The 25,000-nt window shown below is 46.1% G+C and overlaps 2 protein-coding genes across 17 annotated transcripts in view; both read left to right on the top strand.

The window, feature by feature from the left end:
* Positions 1-312, top strand: part of LOC125950829 (ELAV-like protein 3) — a 42,532-nt gene extending 42,220 nt beyond the window's left edge. For all 13 annotated transcript variants that reach the window (XM_049679152.1, XM_049679157.1, XM_049679161.1 and 10 more), the window contains one exon: positions 1-312. This exon is cut by the window's left edge and continues 9,192 nt beyond it. The gene's annotated coding sequence lies outside the window, so the exon portion shown is untranslated.
* A 2,506-nt stretch (positions 313-2,818) lies between these two features.
* Positions 2,819-23,558, top strand: LOC125951259 (guanine nucleotide-binding protein subunit gamma-e). 4 transcript variants are annotated; one of them, XM_049679964.1, is made up of 4 exons: positions 2,819-2,960; positions 5,108-5,225; positions 18,282-18,383; positions 19,773-23,558. In XM_049679964.1, exons 2-4 carry the CDS (start codon positions 5,113-5,115, stop codon positions 19,774-19,776), a joined length of 219 nt encoding a protein of 72 aa, XP_049535921.1. In that variant the 5' UTR covers positions 2,819-2,960; positions 5,108-5,112; the 3' UTR covers positions 19,777-23,558. The 4 variants fall into 4 exon arrangements, with proteins under 4 accessions (XP_049535921.1, XP_049535919.1, XP_049535920.1 ...); XM_049679962.1 differs by lacking the exon at positions 19,773-23,558 and having other exon boundaries at positions 2,820-2,960; positions 18,282-18,689; XM_049679963.1 differs by lacking the exon at positions 19,773-23,558 and having other exon boundaries at positions 2,822-2,971; positions 18,282-18,689.
* Positions 23,559-25,000: the final 1,442 nt, after the last annotated feature.

Below are 25,000 nucleotides of genomic sequence, written 5' to 3'. Positions count from 1 at the left end.
GTTCCGAGAAACGAACCTCATGGCGTTCAGGTGTACGAAACAGTAGAGAACCGGAATCAATAGATGCATAAGCACTACAGAATACTCCCTAAAGGAGACGAGCGGATCGGAAGGAATTCTGTTTGTCGAATTGCTTGAACTATTGAATCAACCCGTTAAGCATTAAGCACACTGTACGAAACCATGTCGTGTACAAGTACTCCCATCATGTAAATGTTTTCATTGTGTTCCGCTGATTGATGGCATGTGCAAATGAATTTCATTAATACTCGATTTTCAATTTATTCAATAAAAGTTTACTTGAATATGGAAGCAACTCGAAGTGAGATCAAGTTTATCCTTTTGCTAACAAATATCACCAGATGGCGGGGCGTAGAGTTTGCATTGCATATGATGCATAGGCATATGGTTGTGGTAAGTAGATTTATGCTATTCTAGAACCATATTTCTAGTATCTATAATTTCATTCCGTTTTTCGGTTTATCGTTGAGGTGTGTTATAGACTGCTTCATTTGTCAGCGGGCTTTTTTTAGAAGCGGCCCCAGTTTTCTTCCGTAGATTACGTGACCACACACACATCGGAAACCACACAAGTGCCACTTTGTGCACCGTGTAATTCAATTAGGTTTGGCCCTCCGCGGTTGATGGCCATTCGCTCCACTATTCTCAGTCACCCTACTGTGTACTCAGGTCATCATAAACCAAAACGGGTCGAGCGGTGCGGCTATGACACTGACTGTCCCATTGCTAGCACTCTAGCTAGGTTCCTATGTCCTCTAGCTAGAAGTACAAGAGCTATTCTATTTTTTTCAAAAGGCATTTAGGGAACGCGTCGTTTGCGCCGTACCGGGAATTCCAGTACATTTTCGCGGCTAATTCAATAGAGAAAATCGAATTTCCTGGCTCACTAGGCAGGTACCAGGAACCAGGTCGGTAGTGTTTGTAGTGCAATTAATGCACTTCGGTAGGTAGGCATCTCATTTTGCCAAAAAAAACGGGGGCATAAAACTCGCTTTTTCTTGTTATGAAAAAATGTGTTCAACTCCATTCAGTTGTGCAACAGTTTTTGAAACAGTTGAACACTCTTTATGAAGTAGTAGTGAAGTATTTTAGTACGCGAAACCATTCATTGATACATTGTCCAAGGGCCATTTTGTGAAATGAACGTTCTAAATAAAAAGCAAATGTTTATTTTCAGGAAATGGAAAAACTCGAAGGAAAACTCAAGGAATTTTATAAGACAATACATTTACGAACGATTTTAGACAATAATAAACCAAAAACGTTATGGCGTTTCCAACATGTGTATCGAATAAAATTAATATATGTTCCTTCCGATACGGTTATAGTTTGAAAAAGATCGAGGCAGCTAGGGTCCTCAAAAAAACGAAAAGTAAAATGAGTGGCAGCTCACATCTGAATACAGGACACTCTTTAGTAATTGTATCGTGCATGCGCTGCTGTTCCAAAAAATTTGAGTCTGAAAAATGGAAAGCTTACATTTGTGAAGTAAGCATGTGTTACATGGGAGCATGTGCAATATCGGTCACACAAAGTGCAATCCGTTGTCCACTGTTTGGATCTAGAAGAGGGAAGACTTTGGTGGGAATCCAGAGAAAGAAACAATAAGAAAGTGCCGGGTTTTACCGTAAAAAGAAGACAACAACACATCGTAGAACGATTTCGTGTTTCCAAAGAAAACATAAAAGAACGATGTGTGTAAAATAGACCACCAGGAATATATTAGAATTGTTTGCTTAGAATATACCAGGCTAACAGCAAATAGCACAGGAAGCTCTAAGAGCGAAAGGCTTCAGCGAGAGCAAACATACTGAGACTAACACGTCGGCCCGAGATGCATTTTACTCACTCAGGTTGTCTCGTATGTGAATGCTTCCCCACACGGAGCAGAGACGAAAGGAAAAGGTCCTCCAAGTCAAGGTGCAAGTGCGAGAAGTACTTGCGCGAGTATTCTGGTGGCCGAAGAATGAATCGTTTGTATCCGGCACACGGTATGAATGTGAGTAAAACGTTCGTAAGCTGGCAGTCGTAGAGCGAGCTCACAGGAAGCCACATCAGTGCACTGGCTCGCAAGGATGCGTTCACGTTGGTGCATCCTCTCGGTGGCTTCGTACATGCAGGCGCTTATAGGGTTGCAACCGTCGTACTCACCATTGACTGGTTGTTAGCCCGTTTAAATAACTTTTTTCACTCCATTAAACCGATTCAACAAACACAGGCGAAATGTAACTCATTTGAAATTTAAGCAATATATTATTAATTTAATCTCATAAAAGAGATATTAATTTAGTAAATCCAACGAATTAGTTCATTGAAAATGTATTAAACTAGTAATGCATACACCTTTATTAATGATGATCATTTTTAATTATTTACAATCCATTATGCATCGTATCAATTTGATAAGTTGAAGCGAATCAAAAACATGATTAGCATGAAAATGGTCTTACATCATTGGACTAACTGGGTTCGCTACTTCAACGTTCCTGTGGGATCGAATTATTTTTATTCAATCCGGTCTACTTTCCCAAAGGCCCTGCCACGTGTTACATGTCAATGGGCTCAATGCAACAACGTTCGAGGCCACCATACGATCGAAATGGTCGAAAGCGGAAAGACGTTCTATCATCGCCAGCCTGGTTGACATCGCTACCAACGATAGTAGGAACCGTGGCCGTGAGTACGCCAAAAAAAGAGAGCAATAGCACGCAACAGGGTGATGAAGAAAGAGAGAAGGGAAAGGTAGTACGGTAAGGTGCTAATGGTGACTGAGAACTCTAGTCGATGCTTACCTGAGCTGATAAAGTGCTGCTTGTGGTCAACGGCAACAGTCACTCAGCGCTGGTCGACAAGAACGGTTCCGAACGCGACTCCAGAAAGGCCATCAAGTGCACCGGTACTTACCGTTAGTGAGGTGTGAGGTTTGCGTAGCTCGTGAGGTGAGACAAATGTAAGACACCAGTGCGTTACTGAAATCCGCCATCTGCTTAGAAGATCGTTCGACAACCACACCCAAGACGATCGCGAGAAACATCGTTCATGAATTCTGCATCGAAATGAGTGATTGGTCGTTGTTTCAAACACTTAGGTAGCTCGCATTTCATGCCAAAGAACTGCAAAAACTGATCACACAGCCGCAATGCCATTTGCATCGTGATCGTGCTCCACCGTGAGCCAGTTTAACCCTGCGGTTGGATCAAAACCATTACCTAATTGGTGTCATCCCCCCCCCCCCCAACGCGACCAATTCCTATCGCGTTTGCTATACCCCCCACCGATCCTCCGTACCTCTTTCTCCTTATCTTATGTTTGTTCTTTTCTTCGCTCGTTCTCGTCGTCGTCTCGTGGCTGTGGTCTGTGCCCTTTACTGCGTGCTGCGCGTTCTTGCCGTAAATTGGGATGCGGTGCGGGTACACGATCAGTGCGATGGTTAGTGCACAGCAGGAGAAGGTTGAAAACACGAACATACACACACGTGACGTGCCGGTCTCATTACGCGTTACTACGAGCAGTGTCATGAACGATGTCACGATGAGTGCAAATAAGAAACCACAATTCCATCGCCAAACATACCAACTGTTGTCTAGCGATGCTAGCGAAGAACCCTTCATTACATCTTGCCTCTTCTTACCAACGACGATGATCGAATGTCGTGGTTTTACTTTTCAAGCCATTTCTGCCCTTGCTAGCTCGCTCACCTTTCGTTTAACACCTCTGCACTAATTCTTTCGAAACGCGCTGTTGTGTCATGGTCGTAACGATAACCAAAGGGGGCTTTCGAATACGAATGCTCAAGAAGCTGCGCTTGTGATCAAAAGGTACTGTATGCGTTATGCGCTGCTAACGTTCTTATCAGTGATGAAGTCAAAATCAAAGAGTTATCGGCATGGGTGTGGTACGAGTGAACTGTGAACGGGACTATAACATGATAAAAACTGTGTTGAGAATGGTGGTAAACGATGAAGTGTTGAAGTGGACAGTTTAACGTTACTTTAGCAATTGATCAAAACTGTGCGCACAATGCAATGACACCTATTTGTAGATAAAACGCAACGAAAAGGCGCATCAGTTGTTAATGCACTTTGGTTAAATTTATTGAAAGCAATTCACAAAAAACAGCATAACGGGATTAATCCTTGTAATGGCAACAGTGTAGCAGTGACTGTGAAAAAAACGACTAATTCGTGGTTCATTTAAGGGGATTAAAAAGTAGAATAACGTTCACTTTGAATTTCCGCGAGACTACTAATCGTGCAAAACATAAATCGATGAAAACGAGCATTCGTCGGTCATCGATTTTTCATTTACGCATGTCTCAGTCGGAACAGGGGAAAACTTCGTACCAACAAGGGTGTGTGCACGATGTGTTTGTAATACGGTGGAGAACATTAAATAATGAGAGAGAATTGGTTAGGCTATGTGTGGAAGAGAGCCACTAGAATCCAGTTTCCCTCATGAAGTTGCTCTTAGTAGTTCATCTTACTGATTATAAACAGCAGCAGCAAGCGAGACCAACGCTTCGCATACGAGCATGCGCGTAATTTCTGCTGTTGTTCAGTTTCTAATTGAACTCATGCATTTTCTAACCCATGATAATTCTTTGAAATCCTTAAATTGCAGAGTTTTGTATGGAACAGAGGAATTGTAAAGAACCCTTTACATGCCTTCACAACTTTGGAATCATTTGCGGTCAACGGTTTTAAATATATTTAAATTTCTACTTTTTCAAATGCCTATCTTTAACACGCTACACCATAGCCGCGAAGAGTGTTACTGCGACGGAGAATTCCCTAGTATATGTCCTTTAGGTCTTGGTTTCCGGCTAACATGGAAAACCCCTCGTTAGCGTTTCCCAACTTTTCATTCCGTCTCTCTCTCTGCTTCTCGCTTTATCTTTCTCACACATACACAGTATATTAGTTCTTCTGAGAGGGAAACTGAAAATGCGCGTGCGAATGGGGAATTCGCGCCCACCATCACCCCCAGCATCCCCCTTTCCTAATGGATGGAGGCGCCCCTTCACGCACACACCGATAAGCTTGAGTCTCTCCACATGAACCCGTTTGCTGTGTTTCTGTGCTTCCAGGCACCATGGATCCCAGTATTCTAGCAACCATGGACCGTGACGCACTGAAAAAGCAGATCGAAAACATGAAGTACCAGGCGTCGATGGAGCGATGGCCGTTATCGAAGAGTATCGCAGCGTAAGTACGCCTCGTACCCTTTCGTCTCGCATTTCCCAGTGTAGTGTATAACTAGTGAGTTGCGGAGGGAATTAGTTTTTCATTTGATTAACTTAGAGTTGCATTGAAATGCCCGTTCCCGGTCGAAAAATTGCCTTCATAATCATCACGCGATCCTTATCTGTGAGGCGTTTCCTATATAGCTATGTCATCTAAACGCATTGGGCGACCATGTCCGATTGATGTGGCAGTCGATAATTTTGGGGTGTGTATACTGCAGCAAACACGGCTCCGCACCGTAGTAGCCCGGTTGCCAAAAGTGACAAGTGCCTATAGTGTGGTATGCATGGCGTAGTGCACCGTACTAGTAGTACTGCTGCTCGACGACAACAAATGTGTGTGTTGGTGTCTTCTAGATTACAGAAACAAAGCAATAGAGATATCCTTTCTGCGAGTCACTTTCCAAGTCTATTGTAACTCTATTAGACCTGTTTTGTAGTGTGTGCAAGGGTTCTTTTGCTTCTCTATGGATGGTTCTGTGAGGCAAGAATCATTCGATTCGCTAGGTGGGAAAAATCGATATCTTTACCTCCCATCGTGTATGCTTCCACCCCACACAGCATGCAGTGGTGTTGGTGCCCATTATACCAATATGTGTGTATGTACGTGTGTGTGTGTGTGTGTGCTTGCGCGTGTGGTGAAAATCGAACTCACCACGTCGCACCGCATCGCAAACTCATCCGGAAGGGGCAGAAGGATGTGATGATAACTCTCGGGACACTTTTCCGAAGCGAGGCACAAGAACAAAGGAGGGTAGTGAGTACAAGAGTCACGAGGTGGTGGGACACGCGAACGTGACCAACGCACGTTGTTAGTAGTCGTGGTGATGTAGTGGTATGCGTTAAGGCAATGTTCATTCCACGCATTGTCATGCCACCATCCGGTTCTTATCGGTTTTGTCTGAATCACCTAGTGCGCTGCTTGGCGCGGTGTACGGCGTGTTGCGGTGTGGCCAACACACGACTCGTGTTCAATTGCTCTAATGATAGTTGCTCTCCGCACACGTAAAGTGGGTGTAGATGGGGGAAAGGGCATCAGTGGAGAGAAAACAGTGCCAAGGTAGCACCAGCGTACTTGGAGTACGCTGGCGGCCATTCGATTGAAGCGTGGGAAAAGCGAGACAGAACAAATAAGACGAGGCGGAAGGCTGGGCCAACCTTATCGCCATTATCGTTTCGATAGACATCGAATGCTCGATGGTGGGAGACTAGGCAAGATCTCTATTAGTTACAATGCCCTCGAGAAGAAAGCTGTACGGTTCATGCTCACTAATGCTGACTTCAACCTACCTTACCTGTCCATCTTTTTGTTGAGAGTTCTTTCTCATAAACATAATGTGTTCGGCTTGTTCAACGCAGTGTTCACACGTTACCAGCGTCTGCAGAAGGCGTACCAGACGTGCTGACACACGTACGCATCACTTATCGAATTTGTTTTTCACGAAAAGCTACCTGATAAACCATCTCGGTCGTAGCACATGATGCAATAATGATGAAAGATGATCATTCTTCCGCGTACCTGTTCGATCGTGCTACTCTCGATGGGACAAGGAAGGGCGTATAGATCCATAGATGGTAGGTTTATAGGTTCGATGGGTTTTTTCGAAATGTTTTAGCGATTTTTTTTTATTGATTTGGACTAATGAATTGTACAGTAAGATTAATCTTAACATGATGATTTCGCCGTTTTGCAATGGTGTATTTCGCAAAGTTATGCGACTCTTTGGAAAATAAGTAGAATGATTGCAACCACCGGTAGAAAAATCGATTCCGAAATTCATTACATGCTCTTGCATGGATAACTATCCCCAAACACATTGGCAGTCGGTCCAGGTCCGCCAACAAGTAACTTAATTGAATCGCGCGGGATTATCATGATTCGTTTGAAATGGTGCCAGCGTTAATGCGTTGCCCTTTACGCGCGGGCCTAGGAGGATGAAGGAACATTGCACCGCTTTACATCATCACCGCATCCACTCGATACCAGGGCGGCCACAAATTGGCCATGGATGGGGATTTGCTGAGAGACGAACTCCCATAAAAGCCCCCGCAACGTAACGGCTCTACGACCAACGCTAATCCGCGTGTGGTTGGTTGCACGAGTTTACTTCGAATTTCATTAACCAACCACCAAACGAGAAAGAGAGAGAGAGAGAGAGAGAGAGAGAGAGAGAGAGAGAGAGAGAGAGAGAGAGAAAAGAGAGAGAGAACAACTAGTGGAGCATCACGATGTTCGTTAGGTTCGGTAATATAAGGTTTGATAGTTAAGAACATAACTAGCCATGTTCTGGGTATGAAAAGTTAAACTTTAGTGGAGCTGAGCTCGAAACCGCAGGCCGGGAGATAACATACATGTTGTGGCTTCCGTTGACCTAGAGTTTGGTTTGGCCATAGTTCCAATCACAACCAGATCCTACGATAGAAAATTGGAAATGTTGTGTAAAGTTTTATGTAAACCTGACGCGTCTGCACAAGTTACTGACTCTGGTAAGAAGTCTCACAAGCATTCTCTTTGCTCAAGTAACAATCCGTCGTACGTACTTGCAAGGCTCATTAGTAAAATACCCTCGGCCACTTGACAGTCAACGATGCCGATTTCTGTTCCTGACATGGGTCGCCTTGTGGCTGAAGAGGGTCTCCTGTCGTTAAATCAGACTTTTACTCGTAACATAGGGTTCTTTTTTTACTCATAAAAGTATGATGAAAATAGCGTTTACGTAAGTTAGAGCTAAAGTTTATTCTATAAATAGTGTTTTAGAATGTGGGCAGAATAACCAAAGCACTTTTTTACTAACATCACTAACCGTTACTAACGCAATACTAATCAAGTGCATGCAACACACTAAACATTAGCTTTTAAGAACTGAAAAAGTGATGTAGAGCTAAGGATGCTAATCAATTAATATCCCAGTAAAATTGATCAAACTAATCTTCTTAATCGTCTAACCATAACTTACCTAATCCGCGAGCGCGCGCGCGTCATTTTGTCCAGAAAATGAAGAAAATGAAACAAGAAACCGTCACCGTCCTAGCCATCAGCAGGGTTCCTCAGTTTTATCGAAGTACAGACGTTGTTAGACTTCAAGTAGGCATGCAAATCTTTCTCAGCTGAGGATGGTGTTGTAGCGCGAGACTGCTGTGATTGAATTTTTAATGAAAAGTAATCAAACCGAGGCTACTTAACGGAATAAACAGAGGATCCCGATGATGAAGGCGTTGCCAGTACTTTCGCTGGGTCGTCCCCTATGCCAGGTGGGTAGACTCATTAATTCCGCCCCCGTGCCCAGGCACAGGCGGATGAGTTAACGATGATGATGATGATGATGATGGTGGCGTTGGTGAAGTAGAAAAAGGATTATATTCCATGCGGCACGTGATTGCCACTGCAGTGTACCAAAGCGTTGAGGGAGGGGGGAGGGGGGGTCTGCAAGCAGTATCGGAAGCTCGGGAAAGCTTAATAGATCCCCGTCATTGCTGTAAATGGGGCGTATCACCGGGAAAGCTCGTGCGAAAGGAAAGAAGTAAGAAAATTGATACTCTAGATTGTAATAGTTGTAGCGCCATTTTATGATGAGAATAGAAATTTTGCTCTCAGTATCGATACAATGAGCCTTAATTGAATTTCAATTAAAATTCCTTTTTACGTTCCTCTTCCCTGCCTGGAAAACCTCGAGTTAATGTAGGACAACAAAACGAGCTATTGATGCGCAGAAATCGCCTCGAGCCCCAAATGAATTACACTAACGATGCGATGATAGCTCGCCGAGCATTCTTCTTGTTCTGGATCATTTCCCCGGAAGGAAAATGGCCTCCTTAATGGAGCCAAAATGTAGAGCTAATCTCATCAGCCAACCTTCAGCAAACTATCCATCATTAGTCGTGGTAAGCGCGCTTGATGCAAAGATGCAGAGAGAGAGAGAGAGAGAGAGAGAGAGAGAGAGAGAGAGAGAGAGAGAGAGAGAGAGAGAGAGAGAAGAGAAGAGAGAGAGAGAGAGAGAGAGAGAGAGAGAGAGAGAGAGAGAGAGAGAATAAGATGAATAACAACATACCACTTACAACCGACATCATGCGAAACCTGTCCTAAGGTCGTTTGATTGATGAAGAATCATTTTGCATCAAATCTTCCTTCGAAAGGACATCTAAGGATGCGTTGCTTCCCAACCGATTCCGGAGCCGAAACCGAAGATGCTACATCGAAGAAGAAGGATGTGTCTTCGTGAGAACGACCACCGACCTTGTAATGGCGGTAGGAAAAGGACGAAAATTTAATTACATGTTTCGTACTTCCGTTTACTTGGAAACGACCCCGGGATACCAGCCATGCGTGGGAATCAATTAATGAAACATGTCGGCAGTGTATATGATTTGTGGCCAGTGATGTCTTATTCAGTCGCTACCAAGGGAGTGGCCCTCAATTCTTCTGTTGCTTTTCGCTTGAATAATTGTTTTCTCAGAATTGGTAACATCAAAGGTGTTGTCCCAATTTGGATTAATTTTATTTGGCATCGTTTTCGCTGCTTTTGCCTCTTTCGTTTCGCGTCGCGATGGATACAAATGGTTTATGGCTTCACCGAGTGTTCGTGGAACTCTTTATCATTTTCCATCTCGAGAGCAATCCGGCAGTGCAAAGCAAGAGTCGTGTCGGAAATGGCAAGAGGTGCGTAAAATATGTTTACGCATGACTGAGCACTCTACTCCGCTCGACCGGTTTTCAGACCAAAAAAGCACCCGAACCCATTTCTGGATAAAGGTATTGGACCGGTTTTACGACCGATCAAGTGCAGAGAATCGTTGTATGAATCCGTTAGGCGGATGCCCGCTGTGATGGAGGGAATGATGGGAGTGCCCTTGGCTTTACTCACTTTTGATTTAATAAATGGAAAAGCCATGACTAACCATTTGCCCACTATCACCAGTGCCAGTTGTACCAACAACTTAAATTGAAAACTAATGACAACGAATCATCACTCTGGCCAATCATTCGCCTGCCAGGGAAAACCAAAATACGGAATCACTCTTACCTGCTTTTAGAGTAAAACTAGCGAACGGTAGCACTAAAGGTAACTACTGGTGTGGTACCAAGTTGTCACACTGACAGTTGACTATTACGGTAGCGACAGTGCCCTCGGGTGTTTCTGGAATAATTTAATTTGTCTGTCCCCATTCGTTCCCATCGCCCGAACACTGGACCTTTGGTTTCAGCTCCAAGCAAGTTTGTGAACTGCCCTCCCCCTCCCCCCTCCCCCAAATCCTCCTTCCCCACGTGCCGTACCACGAGAGTGTTGACAAACTTCCGGCTGGCTTGTTTTCCATAAATCAATTTTTCCTTGCTGCTAGCCGCACCTCTGCCATGTGGCCGTGTCGTGGCTATAATGTGCGATTTGCACAAACAACTTTCCCCAATCCCGGAGAAGCGCATGTTTAAAGCTTTTGCTTTTAATTTTAAACTTTTCCATTTGCGTTCAACAGGATTTCACGGGTGCCACTTGAGATAGCGAATCTCGATGTTTGATGAGTTAATGAGAAAGTTGGATTTCAAAGTTTCGCTCCTTCTCGTTCCAATCCACCGAGCATTGAGACTATTGAGCATTCACTGAGAGTGATAGTGAAACGGAAACTGCCGAATTTTCTTTAAAAACAAATCATTAATACCTTTTTCGAATATGCCAACATCCCGGGTGGGTGGTGATGCGATGTTGGTTAGAACTTCTCGAATAATGTTGATCCAATGTGTTTCAGTTTAACTGAAAATAGGAATTCAGTCAGTGCGTACTGTATATGGCATGTAACTGGAATATATCCTCATTAATTCAAAATGAAAACCTGCGAGCGAGATGTTCAATCAACTGCGAGATGTCATGTAGTACAACACCTCGGTATGTTCGTGCGGATTCGGAACGAAATCCATTTCATTTCCATTTTGCTGCGGTTTGCATTCCTTTTATTTGGGGATAAAATGGTTTCCCCTTTTCCTGTGCTCTCAATTCCGGTTGCCCTCGCAACGACCCAAGGGTATGCAATCAACAGGAGGCTAAGGAGGCAAAAGCCGGAGCTGAGTGAACTTTTTCATATGCAATTTACTGTTGGATGTTGTATATGACTCGGTGTGGCAACCAACAGAAACTGGATGCTGGCTGAGCTGAGTTTTATTGTGCTCATCTGGCATCAGCAGCTCAGCTTTGCAGGATTCGTTTTTCTTACCTTTAGCACACATCGAATGTGTGTGTTGTACATGATAAACGTAACCCACTCCTGCTCAGAACATGTACACTCGTATATAAGAAAAGAGCAACAAGAAGCATGTTTAGGCCTGGAAAACCTCAAGCCAAGAAAAAGACATTCGAGTTGCGTGCGAAATCTTGGACCGAACGGACGTGTTTGCCATTTCTCCGTGGTGCCCGCCACCGCGAACAGCATTGTTATTCCCATTGTATTGTGTGCCACCGCAAGCAGCTTGCTGCATACGGCCGTTATCGATCAGTCCGGCATTCTCCAGACATTCGTGGCGGATGCGGCGACGACCTTGATTGACCCTGGCTGGGGAGGACAGGTCACACGACACGTGGCGAGCATGGACGGTATAACGGATAGAATGCAAACAAGAAGTGCGAAGAAGAAGCTGCTCAATGTCGAAGAGAACGAAGAAGAGGATAGTGGCGACACTACCCTCACATGTACCGAGAGCCCAACCGAGCTGGCTCTGAGACAAGTGCTGAGCGAGAAGGAGGATCTTCGGATGAAGCTGGAAGCCGCTTTGTCAGAAATCGCCAACCTGGTGCAGCGGGTGAAATTACTAGAGCAGCGGAATGATGAGCAGCAGCAGCAGCAACAGCAGCAACAACAACAGCAGCAGCAGCAGCAGCAGCAGAAGCCGAAAGAGAAGCAAAAGAAGAAGCAGAAGAAGCAGCCGACGACGAATGAACTGGCGACGAATGAACAGACGACGAATGAACCGGCGACGAATGAACCGGCGACGAATGAACCGGCGACGAATGAATCGACGACGAACGAACCGGCGACGAATGAACCGACGACGAATGATCCGGCAGAGGGCGAGTTTCGGTATGTGATGACAGCGGCCGAACGCCGACGAAATGCTGCTGATAAGAAGGCGCGGCGGCAGCTTCAACAAGATCATCAAGAACAACAAGAGGAGCAGCAACGCCAACAGAGGCGGCATGCGACGACGAGGCGTCGATGCAGGCTGGATGTGATTAGAATTCCGCTTGCACCTGAGCAGCAGTTCAGTGACGTGTATACGGCCATTCGCCAGCAACACGTCATGGAAATTGGGCCGGTGAAGGTTGGTAGAGAGTTCGGCAAACGAAACGTCGTACTTCGACTGCCTCGAGAAACCGACACCCGGAAGATGTTGACAGCGATCCGCAGCTGTCTAAAGGATCCAACGAAGGTACAGCTGACCACCGATCGGGGAACGGTGATCATTAGCAACATCGATCCGGCTGCAAACGAGGAGGACATCACTGCTGCATTGCAGAAGATCACCGGCCAAGACACCGTGATAAATGTGGATCTGCGGTCGAGGGAGAGCGAGAGCAAGCGTGCGATCGTACAGATGGAGGCCAAGGCGGCGATGGAAGCTGCGGGCAAGCTGATCTACATAGGTTGGACCAGATGCCTCGTCCAGACGCCAGAGCCAGTCCCGATCGAGCTGGCACGCTGCTACAAGTGCCTGGAGCGCGGCCATCATGCTCGCCGCTGCCGGAATGAGGACCGGAAGGGACGATGCCTGCAATGCGGGGGGCTGGGCCACAAAGCGGCCCAATGCATGGCGAATCCGAAATGCATGGCGTGTGGAGGAGCTCATCGCACGGGCTCACCGATGTGTAGCGGTAAGCCGCAGTCGCAGAGTTCATAGTGTACCAGCTGAACATGCGGAAGTCCAGGATGGCTCAAGATCTTATGATCCAAGCCGTTCAAAACGTTGGAGCACAGGTCGCTCTGCTGTCCGAAGTCAACCACATCCCCCCAAAAAACAACAGTTGGGTGGCTGACAGTTCAGGCAGAGTAGCTGTTTATGCCTGTGGAGACCGACCTGTACAGAAGGCGCTTAGGACGGGAATGGAGGGACTGGCTGCCGCCGTTATAGATGGCACTCTCTTCTTCAGCTGCTATGCCCACCCTCGGATGGCTATAGCGGACTTCCAGCGTTTCTTGACGGTGATAATAACTCTGGCACGAGGACATCCCCGCGTCGTAGTAGGAGGGGACCTGAATGCTTGGGCGGAGGCTTGGGGGAGCAGGACTTCCAGCAACAAAGGAATAGAGGTGCTGGAAATGGCTGAACAACTCGGCCTAACCCTGCTGAACCGTGGCAACATCCCAACTTTCAACGGAGGACGAAGAACAACACCATCGTTCATTGACGTCTCTTTTGCTACAAGAGGGATTGCAGAAGATAAGGACTGGAGAGTACTCGATGGCTTCACCAACTCTGACCATGAGGCAATCCTGTTTCATATCCTGCCACGCCAACACCGACGGCCCACAAATGGAGAGCAAGAAGACCCGTCTACACACAACATCCAAAGATGGGCTACCAAGTTCTTCGATAAGGAAGCCTTTGTCGTCGCTTTGCAGGTAGTGAAGATAGGCGAAGCAAGGACTGCTGAGGAAATCACAGCAAAACTAATGGAGGCTTGTGACGAAATCATGCCACGTTATCGGGGGCATGGCACGAGAAGAAGGAAGCCAGCCTACTTTTGGAATGATCAAATTGAGGCCCTCAAGTGGGTCTGTAAATCCTGCCAAAAGGAGTTCAGAAGGCACCGGAACGACCCCGACGAAGCAGTAGCCGATCTGCTCGCAGATGTACTGAAACAGGCTAAAAAGCTAATGAAGAGAGCCATTCAGAAGAGTAAAAATGAGGGCCTAAAGCTGCTGGCGGATACAGTCGAAGACAACCCCTATGGCGACGCGTTCCGACTCTCAATGAGCTGGCTACGGGGAAACAGGGCAGCACCGGAGACTGATCCTGCTGAGACGAGACGATTGGTTGACGAGCTATTCCCGAAGCACCCCCCAATGGAATGGCCTCAACCATCAGCTGCATCCTCCAACAGCAGCACCCCAAATGTGCTTAGGCAGGTCACCCAAGAAGAACTAAGGAACATCGCCAGGCGCCTGGGTCCCCGCAAAGCTCCGGGACCGGACGGCATTCCCAACATTGCGGTCGCGATGGCGATAATGGAAAACACAGAGGTGTTTCAAAGGATTTTCCAGCAACTTCTGGACCAACAAACCTTCCCAACGCAGTGGAAGGTGCAGAGGCTCGTTCTGATACCCAAGCCTGGGAAACCCCCAGGAAACGGGTCCTCATACCGGCCACTGTGTATGATCAACACCCTTGGGAAGGTGTATGAGAAGATCCTGCTGAACAGGCTGAATGAAGAATTGGAAGACGCGACAACGGGCCCGAAATTGTCAGCCTCGCAGTTCGGGTTCCGGAAACAGCGATCCACGGTTGATGCAGTGGAGCAGGTGGTAGCACGAGCAAGCTACGCCATACAGTTCGGTGTCACGAACAAGAAGGACATGCGTTGTCTGATGGCGGTAGCATTAGACGTCAAGAATGCTTTCAACAACGCATCGTGGACATCGATCGGGAGAGCTCTGCTGGAGAAGAGGGTGTCGGGTCCCCTGATTAACATCTTGGGCGACTACTTCCGCGACCGGCAACTGATCTATCGGACAAATGAGGGTGTCGAGACACGTGCAGTCACGGCGGGAGTGCCTCAGGGATCTATTCTGGGCCCGACATTGTGGAACACCATGTACGACGGTGTTCTGAGACTTGACCTGCCGGGGGGAGCCACGGTCACTGGCTTTGCTGACGACATTCTCATCTGCGCCCCCGGTAGGAAGCCCGAGGAAGCAAGGGATACAGCACAAGCAGCTGTGGCGATCGTACAGAACTGGATGACCCAGCACAAGCTCGAGATAGCGCCAGAGAAGACGGAGGCCATCATGTTCAGCAGCATAAAGCGAGGTAAACAACATGTCAGCTACAAAGTTGGAACGGTCGAGCTTACAACTAAGAAGGAGCTGAAGTATCTCGGAGTGATCCTGAACGACCACCTGCGCTGGAAAGGACACATCGAGGCTGCTGCCGCTAAAGCGACTCGTATGTCAAACGCACTTGGATACATCATGCGTAATCACGGTGGACCATCCTGCTTCAGGAGGCGCATACTGGCCAACGTAGCGCTATCAACATTACGCTATGCGTCACCGATATGGGCAGCAGCAGCGCTTGAGACCGGGGCTATGCGACGGATTGTCAACGCAGTGCAAGGTAGAGCAGCGAAAGGTGTGGCCAGTTCATTCCGCACAGTCTCACATCGCGCTGCAAGTCTGATCGCTGGCATGCCGCCGATATGTCTACTATTGGAAGAGGATCTACGCGTGCGTGAGAGGAAACTGGCGGAGCCGGACACAGCGGTGGGAATCATTCGGAAGGAGGAGCGTTTGACAACCATCACGCTGTGGCAAGGAGAGTGGGATGAGGACGGCAACAACCCAGCGTCGAGTCGCTACATCCGCTGGGCACACCGGATTATCCCCGACATGGACGCCTGGACGGCCCGGAAGCATGGACGGCTAACTTTCCAGTTGGCACAAATGCTTTCGGGACACGGGTTCTTCCGGGAATTCATGCATATTAAACACCTGGCCGATTCTGAGTTCTGTCCCAGCTGCCCGACGCGTGTTGAAAATGCGGAGCATATACTCTTCGAGTGCCCACGCTTTAATGGAGAACGGCAAGCGCTACTGGCTTTCGAGGAGGGGGCGCTTACACCGGACAATCTACTAAGCAACCTGCTCCACAGCGAGGATCGGTGGTCCTCGATCTCGGCAGTGGTGAAAAAAATTATGGACGAGCTCCAGCGGCAGTGGCAGGAATACACTCAAATACCACCGGACGCGGGCAGCTGGAACGCGGAACTGGAAGCAGCAGCAGCCGCTCGTCAAGAAGCGCAAAGGCTGCGCAAGAACGAGAGACAGAGAGAGGCTAATGCCAGGAGGCGGCAGCGCGGGGCAAACGAGGAACAACAGGCGTGATCACGCCTTCAGTTCTTTGCGGCCGAGCTACCTAGTGGATAACCTATCAAGGTTTAAGTTATCCTACTCGCGATTTGCCATACCAGGAATAGAGAAGTGGGTGGGATGATATGCTGTACAGAGGTAGGCGGTGCTGTGATATTGTCATTTTACACTAATAAACCGCCGAACTGGCCTGATATAAAAAAAAAAAAAAAAAGAAAAAGACATTCATACTTTATTCCTTTCGCCATACGCCGGACCGATCATAGGAAAGGAAATCTTTCCTGCTACTTGATTCATCACCGGTGTTGACACTTCATTCACTCATAACCAGTCACCGTCAGTGGGTGCTGGAATCCTCGATTGGCAGCCGCTATCAGTCAATCAATCGGACGATCTTAAACCTGACAAGAACGCACGCATTGTCAATCGCGACAGAGCGCGCGTGGAATGTAATCAAATTCCTGACTTTATGTGCTATAATAAATCGAATTTGTGGTTGAATCAGAACCGCTGAATGGTGCCAGTTGATTCAATCACCCTCTCACCCCCCCCCCCCCCACCAAAAAAAACCACTCGTTATCGAACGAAAGGTAGATTGAATAAATGGTAACAAAACTAGCGAACCAGCCACTTGTTAATTGGTTGTTCAGTGTCGCTCGGTCCGGCAAGACAACAGTTGCGCATGACAAAAATTGACGAAATACCACGCGTTGCCTGTTTATGCTCCGATGAACAGAGATTTCATAAAGATCGTAATGGATCGAAGGAAATGAAATGTTCTGCCTTGTTTCAAGTTCTTCTTCTTACTCAACCGTGCTCGGTATCTTCCTCGTCGGCTGGTGTCGTCCTTGAACTGTTGCCGACAGTGGGTTCTTTGGGCGCTATTGCCACCTGACCCTAGCCACCATCTGTGTTGTTTCGGTGGAAAAGTTTGTCATCACCTGGCACCTCCTACTGTGTCCGGGACCGAGGCCCTGATTAATAAAACATCAGAATGTTATGGGGTTTTCGGGAATGGTGTTTAATATTTATACACTTTCCGGACCCGTACAAATGCAATGTGTGTTTCACTGTTGAGACGCGAAGAGAAAAAGGATACCCGATCCTTTTCGTCGAGGATAGAATCGAGCTGCCTCCACGGATGGAAATGTAAAGTTAGTCAACGATGGTGGATCCCTGGGCTGTGCTGTCACTGCGCCAAGTGTTACAAGGAGTGAACCTCGGTCTTCCGAACGCCAGTTTCCCTCTGGCAAGGGAATATCTTCGCTTAAGTAATGTGTAACTGACAAAAGGAAAAATAACGGCTTATGGCACTTAAGACTTTAAATGCCTTCACCCGGCCACTGTCTGCCTCTGCATTCCGGCAGAACCGATTCCGGGCTCCAAATAGGACACCTTTTAACGCTGCGTTGCCCAGGTTTTCTAAGGCCTCTTGATACAAAAGAAAAGGATAGCCAGTTAAGGCCCATGTTGCCATGAAAACGCTCGACCCTTTCGGCGGCGGAGACTTTCCGAGTTTTCCCTTTCGCTTGTCAGCTGCAGTGCGCCAGTGCCGGGCACGCGATACCACTCCACAAGTTCAAAGTAATATCCCGCAACAGCCTAAGGCGCCGGGAGCCCTTTTCGAACCCTTTGCCAACGCAGAATGTATTGTTAAAATTCATAAGATTTTTCTGGCAATTCAGCGACCGCTTCGCACTGGCGATGGTGATGGAATCAAATGATGTGTATCAAAAGGTTATGTTTGTTGATGTATCTTCATTTGCCCATCATCTTATTTTCTTCAAACGGTATCATATCTCTTATCGTTTTACTTAGCATCATATCATTGAAGGTAGGCCATTATGAGTTTTTCGTGTGTTTTTGGAATCATATAATCAGGCCCAAGCTCTACCCTTGTAGACCATTTGTATTTCATTTTTCCCATTCGTCTATTTTCTATCTATTGCAGCATGCGAGAGTACGTGGAGGAGAACGAAAAGAACGATCCACTAATCCACGCACCGGACAAGAAGAACAATCCATGGGCCGAGAAGGGAAAATGTGTCATCATGTAAATAGCGTTCTAGCTTCTACCAAAAACCAAAACTACTCTACTATCTACTACCACAACTAGTCTTCTACTTCCACAACTACTACTACTACTACCGCTACAACCACCACCACCACCATCTCGACCGCTACAGCATCTTCACTTGTAATATTTTACTCACCTTCGAGTGCAGAACCAAAGATCCACAGAAAGGCGCGACCAGAACTGTAGAGAAGAAAATCAAAAAAAAACCCCGGACACGTGATACGCGACCACTCTTCCGCTCATCGCTCACGGACCACGGAACCTTCGCTTGCACCTCCTCGGAACCGAATGTGCGAGAATCAATCAAAATAAGCAACACCCTGCAGCTGTTGCAGTGGCACTAGTTGCAGTTTACGCGTGTGAACTTTCTATGTCATTTCTCGGCCGGTTCTTTGTTTGTTCAACCTCAAATAGCCATATTCTCGGTCTGGCCAATGGCCAATCAAAATGCAAATTCATACCACGTTGTTTCAACTCCCAACAGTCCACACCAGCCATTTTGGTTCTCCCACGATGAGCGGAAGAGTGTGATAGTACGCGCTGGGCAGCTCCGGAGCCCTACCTTTCTCCATCCTTCACAGTTTTCCAATACTCAGCATTAATGTTCGCAATCTCACATCATGGATCTGATCTGATATGTCCTGATCTAAAAGCTAGCCAAGTGAAAGATGTTTCCCAATCAATCTAATGTAAAACGAAAAGGAAGAAACATAATGGAAGAAAATCAAGAAATTATCTACCACAAAAACCAACTCAAAATGGCCATATTTTTTCACTTAGTTTCAGTTAGCTCGCAAAATTGTCCCTTCTTCTTAGTACCAGTATGCAGATGGTCGCACTTGTACAAGAGAATCCAAAACCACCACTAAGCTCACTCACTATTAAACGTGTTGTGTTCGACGTTCGTGTATTGTTTGCTATGCTATCGGGTGGGGATGGTTGTATGCAACCCCGTGGCGCGAGCTGCATGCATCGGTTTTGTATTGTATCGTGTTTTGTAATGTGGTTTGACTTTCTGTCTTTTGTTTCGCTTGTCTTCTGCTGTATTTGTTTACCTATTTTTTCCACGATCCTTTAGCTCATCACCTGATGTTGTATAATATGTTTTGTACTTTTGATTGATCGTTCGTTCCTTCGTTCGGCCTTCGTTATCCTTCTCTTGCGGGTGCTGTCGGTTATGGTGACTCGCTACACCTTCTAGTGCTGTTGTGTTTGTGTTTGTTCAGAAGGCAAGAGGCAGTGGGGTCTCCGGTTGCCACGTTGTGCATGAGAGCTAAACTCGATGAACTCCAATTCACCTACAACACTAAAACGGTGTCCGGTGTTTGTTGGTTTTCTCTCTCTCTCTCTCTTTCTACTCGACAGATAAGCCCGTGGAACTGCCTCGATTCACCAGTTAGCTAATGCTGCCTCCTGTACCATCTACACGTGCTGTGCAATGAGAGCAGGCTCGTAAGCTCGTTTGGGGGTGGCGAGCAAGACTCTAATGTCCTGTAAGCGAGCTAGCATGCAGAGAGAGGAAGAGAGAGAAAAAAAAGAGGAAGAAAGAGAGAGAGAGAGAGAGAGAGAGAGAGAGAGAGAGAGAGCGATAAAGTGGGTGCGAGTGTGACGTTGAAAGAAGGGATGGATCAATGATGATGTTTCGTACATTTCGTTTTGCACACACATTTGCGCACACCAAAGTACAGCTACAGAGTTCCCCAACATTAACTTCGCCTCGACCGCCTAGACCATATTCGCACAAAGTAAATGGCATTCGCCGCATTCATAAAGGTGACCAAAAGCATTGAAATGGTGCCCAACGGTAAGGCACCATAGCATAGCATCATCACCATCATCATCATCATCATCAAACTCACCGCGACTCTAACATTTCGGATCCGATGGAACCTTATCCTTATCCACCACCACCGGGGGCTGCTATATCGACGTGTTCAACAAGTTCCCTTCCACGTGACTCCCGCTGGGTGGTACAAATAAAGTAAAAACAAGAATCTAGTCAGTAGTTTTGCGAAGGGAGACACAATGGGTGGACATCTCGTGGAGTAGCTCGTCGTGCGTGTGCGAACCGATGCTCTAGAACCGGTGGAAAAGTTAACAGGCAACAGAAGTTTTCTCTTTCTTTTATCACTTTTTGGGTGACAGGAGGAGCAATAGTGAAGCTACACACGCTAGCATGTGTCAAGCTGGACGGATGTATGACCTTTTCACTAATATGTGTATGGTCTGGCCTTTTTTTGACTCTCTATCCGTACAAAACACCTTCGTACTAATTCCATTTCAACCGCCTCTTTCACCGATATTTGGTGAGAGATGAATCTACTTCTTGAATGCTACCTGCCAGTAGATCGTACCAAATTCTTAAGCTAGTCCCCGAATGAGAAGGGACTTTTGCCGGAAGCACGAGTATGGTTCTTTTGTCTCGTAGCCTGATTAAATTCCATGAGAGTAGTAACCATTTAACGTACAGCATAACATACTATAACCTAATGAAGTTGAAGATGCAAAACGAATCCAAAAAAGAAGGAACCATTTTCACGTAAATAAAACAAATAAACAGTGTTGGAAGATTGCACAAATGCATATGTATTTTAAGTCCTTTCGTTTTGAACGGCTCGGTCTCGGTCTGTACGGGAATGCTGTGTCCGCGGTGTTTTGAACGTTTTAGCAACAACACGCATTCAATGTTTATATGACAAATATTACGCTCTGGAGTATTCTTGCTAATCTTGTGTTGAAAGTGGAGTTTACATACCTTATTCCAACCTATGGTGTTCGCTGACCATATTCCTCGGTGTAGCACATTCGTCACCCTTTTCGTCTTTTTGAATGTATTTTGAATTGTGCAATTTATATGCGGTAATTGGAAAGTACGGGCCCAAAACGCGGTATACCGCCGGCGCAACCTTTCCGCTAAATCCTTCGATTGCTCCATGTACTATCGAGGAAGATGATAGGTGCGGCTTAGCGCTCCATCGCATTAAACATTGCAGTAACACTCTAATAAACATGTAACGATATCACTAAACAAAGAGCCATTCAAAAGCCGTGGCTTGAAAGAAAGATTTACCTTCTCTTCGGCTTCATCAGCGCGTTCCTCGGCTTCTATAACACGTTGCTCCGGCTCCGACAGCTGAAACGAAATGGATAAAACAATATATCAACAGATAATAGGACGGTCAATACATAAAATAAATAAATATGGTACAACATTTTGACGCTCTCTAACTGCTGGATACTCGTGCAGTACGCGTATTATCGGTTACATACATTTGAAACATTTGTTATTTGTTCGAGTTACTTTACCTTTGCCACAAACAACACATGCTTAAAAATAAAAAAGTTAGGATTTTCAAGCTTCTAAGCACATTGCGACTATACGAAAATTAAAAAAAAACAAACGCAGTGTAATCCGTAAAGTGCAGGTGGTTTAGGTTCATACAAAAAGCATACCAGGTCGCTTTTCTGGGACTGACATACGAAATGGCCCGTTGATGGGCAGTTAGTGGCTGGGTGAACATTAATCGGCGACCTAGTATGCTTTTTGTCAAACGAGATTTTGCCAACCTTGTTTGGTATTTCGCACTCCTTTTCTCAGCTTTCGCAATGTCCCTGCAGGTGGCTTTTATACTTGTAACGAATACGTTTTGGCTGTATGTTGGTTAGGAATATACTGATTTTGTTCTGATACTAATGAGAAGCAGCTAGTTCACAAAAAATGTCAGGAAGGCTTGGGGGAGGTACACGATTTGAAGTTGCATTAGATCTACTACGACCCACTACTCGAAAAAAGCACGATTTTCCACAAAGTTTCTCTTGACTGGTTTGAGACTTTACTAAAATAGCTTGTATGCGGGGTTCCACCTCAAAGCTAGACTAGTTTCGGTTTTTCCACGCATTGCGCATGCCTCCACAACGGAAGCGTTTGCCACGCGGATCCTTTTCCCCTATCACATCGCTAAGGTAACGCACATAACGTACTTCGCCGTTGTGTTCTTCGACATTATCAACAGTAGTTGGGACTAGTTGAGGCCGACCCCTTTGTGAAGACAGACTAGCAATGTGTGTAGAGTTAGGCAATTTTTTAAAAAATCATCCCTTCTAATGTACGCCTTCAAATCCTACAGCACCACATTGTAGTCCTTTTCATGTATGTGTGCGAATCTCTGGATTTGTGAGCGCCATCGGTTCTGTGTGCGATTCCGGTCCCCTCGAACGGTAGAGAACTTTTTCATTATCATTCTTTTTTAATGTTTTTTTTCTGTATTGTGTGTATGTGCGACCGCGCGTGTCTCTCGGGCACCCCTCATTTAGTCTGGAACGATGCATAAATGCGAAGGGCTTCATTTCGGACTGGTGATAAAAAAAGAGTCAAAAAACGTCGTCTGTGGGGTACAAAAAATCTTTTTCCATCCATCGAAGGGTGAATTCCGCCGAAAAAAGGGAAAATTAGGCAAAGGAAGATAAATTGGGAAAAAATAAAGACGCCATCAGTACCAGAACCTGAGAGTAGCTCAAGCGAATAAGGACGCGAAACAATCGACCGTCTTCGTAGTCGTTGCCTTGGGCAACCGCCTCGAATGGTTAATGCTTTTGTCTTATGTTTATTGCATTGTGCTGTGCGCTCACAGTTTTCGTTAGCGTTATCCTGTGGGGTGTTTTTTTCTAGTAATGTTGCTTCAGGCTGAGATTTCGAGAGGTTTTTTTTCGCTTGGGGTTCATTGTCGGTGTACGGTGGGCAAATGAGTCTTCGTCTTCGCGATTTTTTTTTCGTTTCCATGAGTTGTAGTACCTCTCCCAAATGAATCACGTGGATCATTGTAGTAAGCCATGCTGTGAAGCTCATTAGCATGTTTTAGTTGTGAGTCACGCTTCGATGAGCTTCGATAATCCAATGCTCTGGATAATTAATGTTGCTGCTCCCAGGCCAGAGGCTTGTGTTTTTTTAAATATCTATCGAGAGTAATTTAATTGAAATTAACCAACGAAACTAGATCCAAGGAGACAATACCTCATGTATGTTTTGAAAGAAAAAATCGTGTCAAAAATTCTGAGTAGTATAAGGATACGTCTTTCTGCCAATGTTCGGTAGGTAACGACCGGAACGACGACGTTTACCATTTAAAATCCGAAATCTCTTTCCCATGACAAATGCACAACTAGAAGTAAAATAAATGTATTCTTCAATAGATAAAACTGATGCCTGACTGCACTTATTTAACTAGAAAGAAACCATGTTTCATTGATAGTGTTTAGCGATCAATTTACCAAAATGTGTTCAGGACAGGTAAAAATAAATTAAAATTTCAAAATTTTATTTTTATTTAAAAAAATCACAATAACTGATTACCAGCATCATTTAATCAACACTTCATCATCAACACCAAAGAGTACCATTTTATGCGGCCCCGGTTTTGGTAACTGAATGTATTACAATATCAAAAAAGTAACACATGCACGCAGGTGTGTAGGAAACTGTTTCATGCCATGTGGTACGCTATAGTAAGAGTGCTCGTATCGTGACCCATTGGGTTTGCACAACGATTGGCAAGCAATGATGGCATAGGACAAACGTTATCATGTTACGCAGATACCCGTTTGCTATCTCTATTGTAACCCATGGTAACATACGCGGCGCGAAATGGCGGAAATTAATGATCAATCCTATCGATTAGCTCTTCCTACTCTATTGTTCTTAGAACAACCGCGAATCCCTCGCACGAGGGAGGAGCATAGCAATGATTGGGGGCCGGCCTATTTCCGTATTAATTAAACTCATTAAGAGATCACATCCCTACGACTAGTACGAGCATTTAGTCCTTTATGTAATGAGTGTTGCCGAGAGCCAGACAGCAGCAGCAGCTGCTGCTAAATGGTTGTTGGCGAGGCTGCGCATAAGATTTTATGCGCCACCTCGCCCCAAGACAAACGAGTTTTCGCGACGAGGAAGAAGACGCGGACTCATTGGCTTATACATATTTGCAATTTTTCGCACTCGGTAACACCCACAAATCAGCGTCCCGGTCCGGTCCGACCCGGCACTGGGGATGAGGCAAGGGAAAAGATTTTCTTCTCGCTAAGCCCGGATGGTGAGCAAGGATGCCGCATCTCTCGTCACACGGCGCTTGGTCCTGTGTAAGAGCGTGAAAGGGATAAGTATGCTGAGTCGTTACTAACCCTGCGCTGGGTCATGAGGGATGAAAAATTAAATAATTATTCTTATTGTTTCGTCGTCGCGCACTCGGGTTTCGGGGCCGAAGCCATAGTGGCAATAATTACAACCCGAAGTGTATGTTGGTGTCCTGCGTGGAGCGTATTTATCGCCAGGCCAGGCGATGGCTGATGAGACAGCTGTAGCTCGCCTTCGTCAGGCTAACGAAGGTGTGTGAATGAAGCAGCGCCTGCTACGGAGAGTACATATACTAGGCCCATCGGCGAAGGGGTGGCATGCTGTGCGCATGTCCATCTAGTAACTGGGGAAAGTCTTAGATTTTGGGAGCCTTGGGAAGAGGGGCTTGGAGGGAGCCCTAGCGGAGTCTCCGATGCTAGTGTTATGTACATGCGAATTCCAAGCACTCACACGCTGGTCCCGG

The sequence above is a fragment of the Anopheles darlingi genome, chromosome 2 (assembly GCF_943734745.1).
Source record: "Anopheles darlingi chromosome 2, idAnoDarlMG_H_01, whole genome shotgun sequence".
Taxonomy (NCBI): Eukaryota; Metazoa; Arthropoda; class Insecta; order Diptera; family Culicidae; genus Anopheles; species Anopheles darlingi.
The sequence above is the reverse complement of the archived record's forward strand: the minus strand, read 5'-3'. Positions and strand labels throughout refer to the sequence as shown.

Excerpts from the sequence above, each read along its gene's own strand:
- LOC125951259 (XM_049679964.1), top strand. The coding sequence starts at position 5,113 with ATGGATCCCAGTATTCTAGCAACCATGGACCGTGACGCACTGAAAAAG. Across the intron at positions 5,226-18,281 it reads TTATCGAAGAGTATCGCAGC|CATGCGAGAGTACGTGGAGG; the intron begins GTAAGTACGCCT and ends TATCTATTGCAG.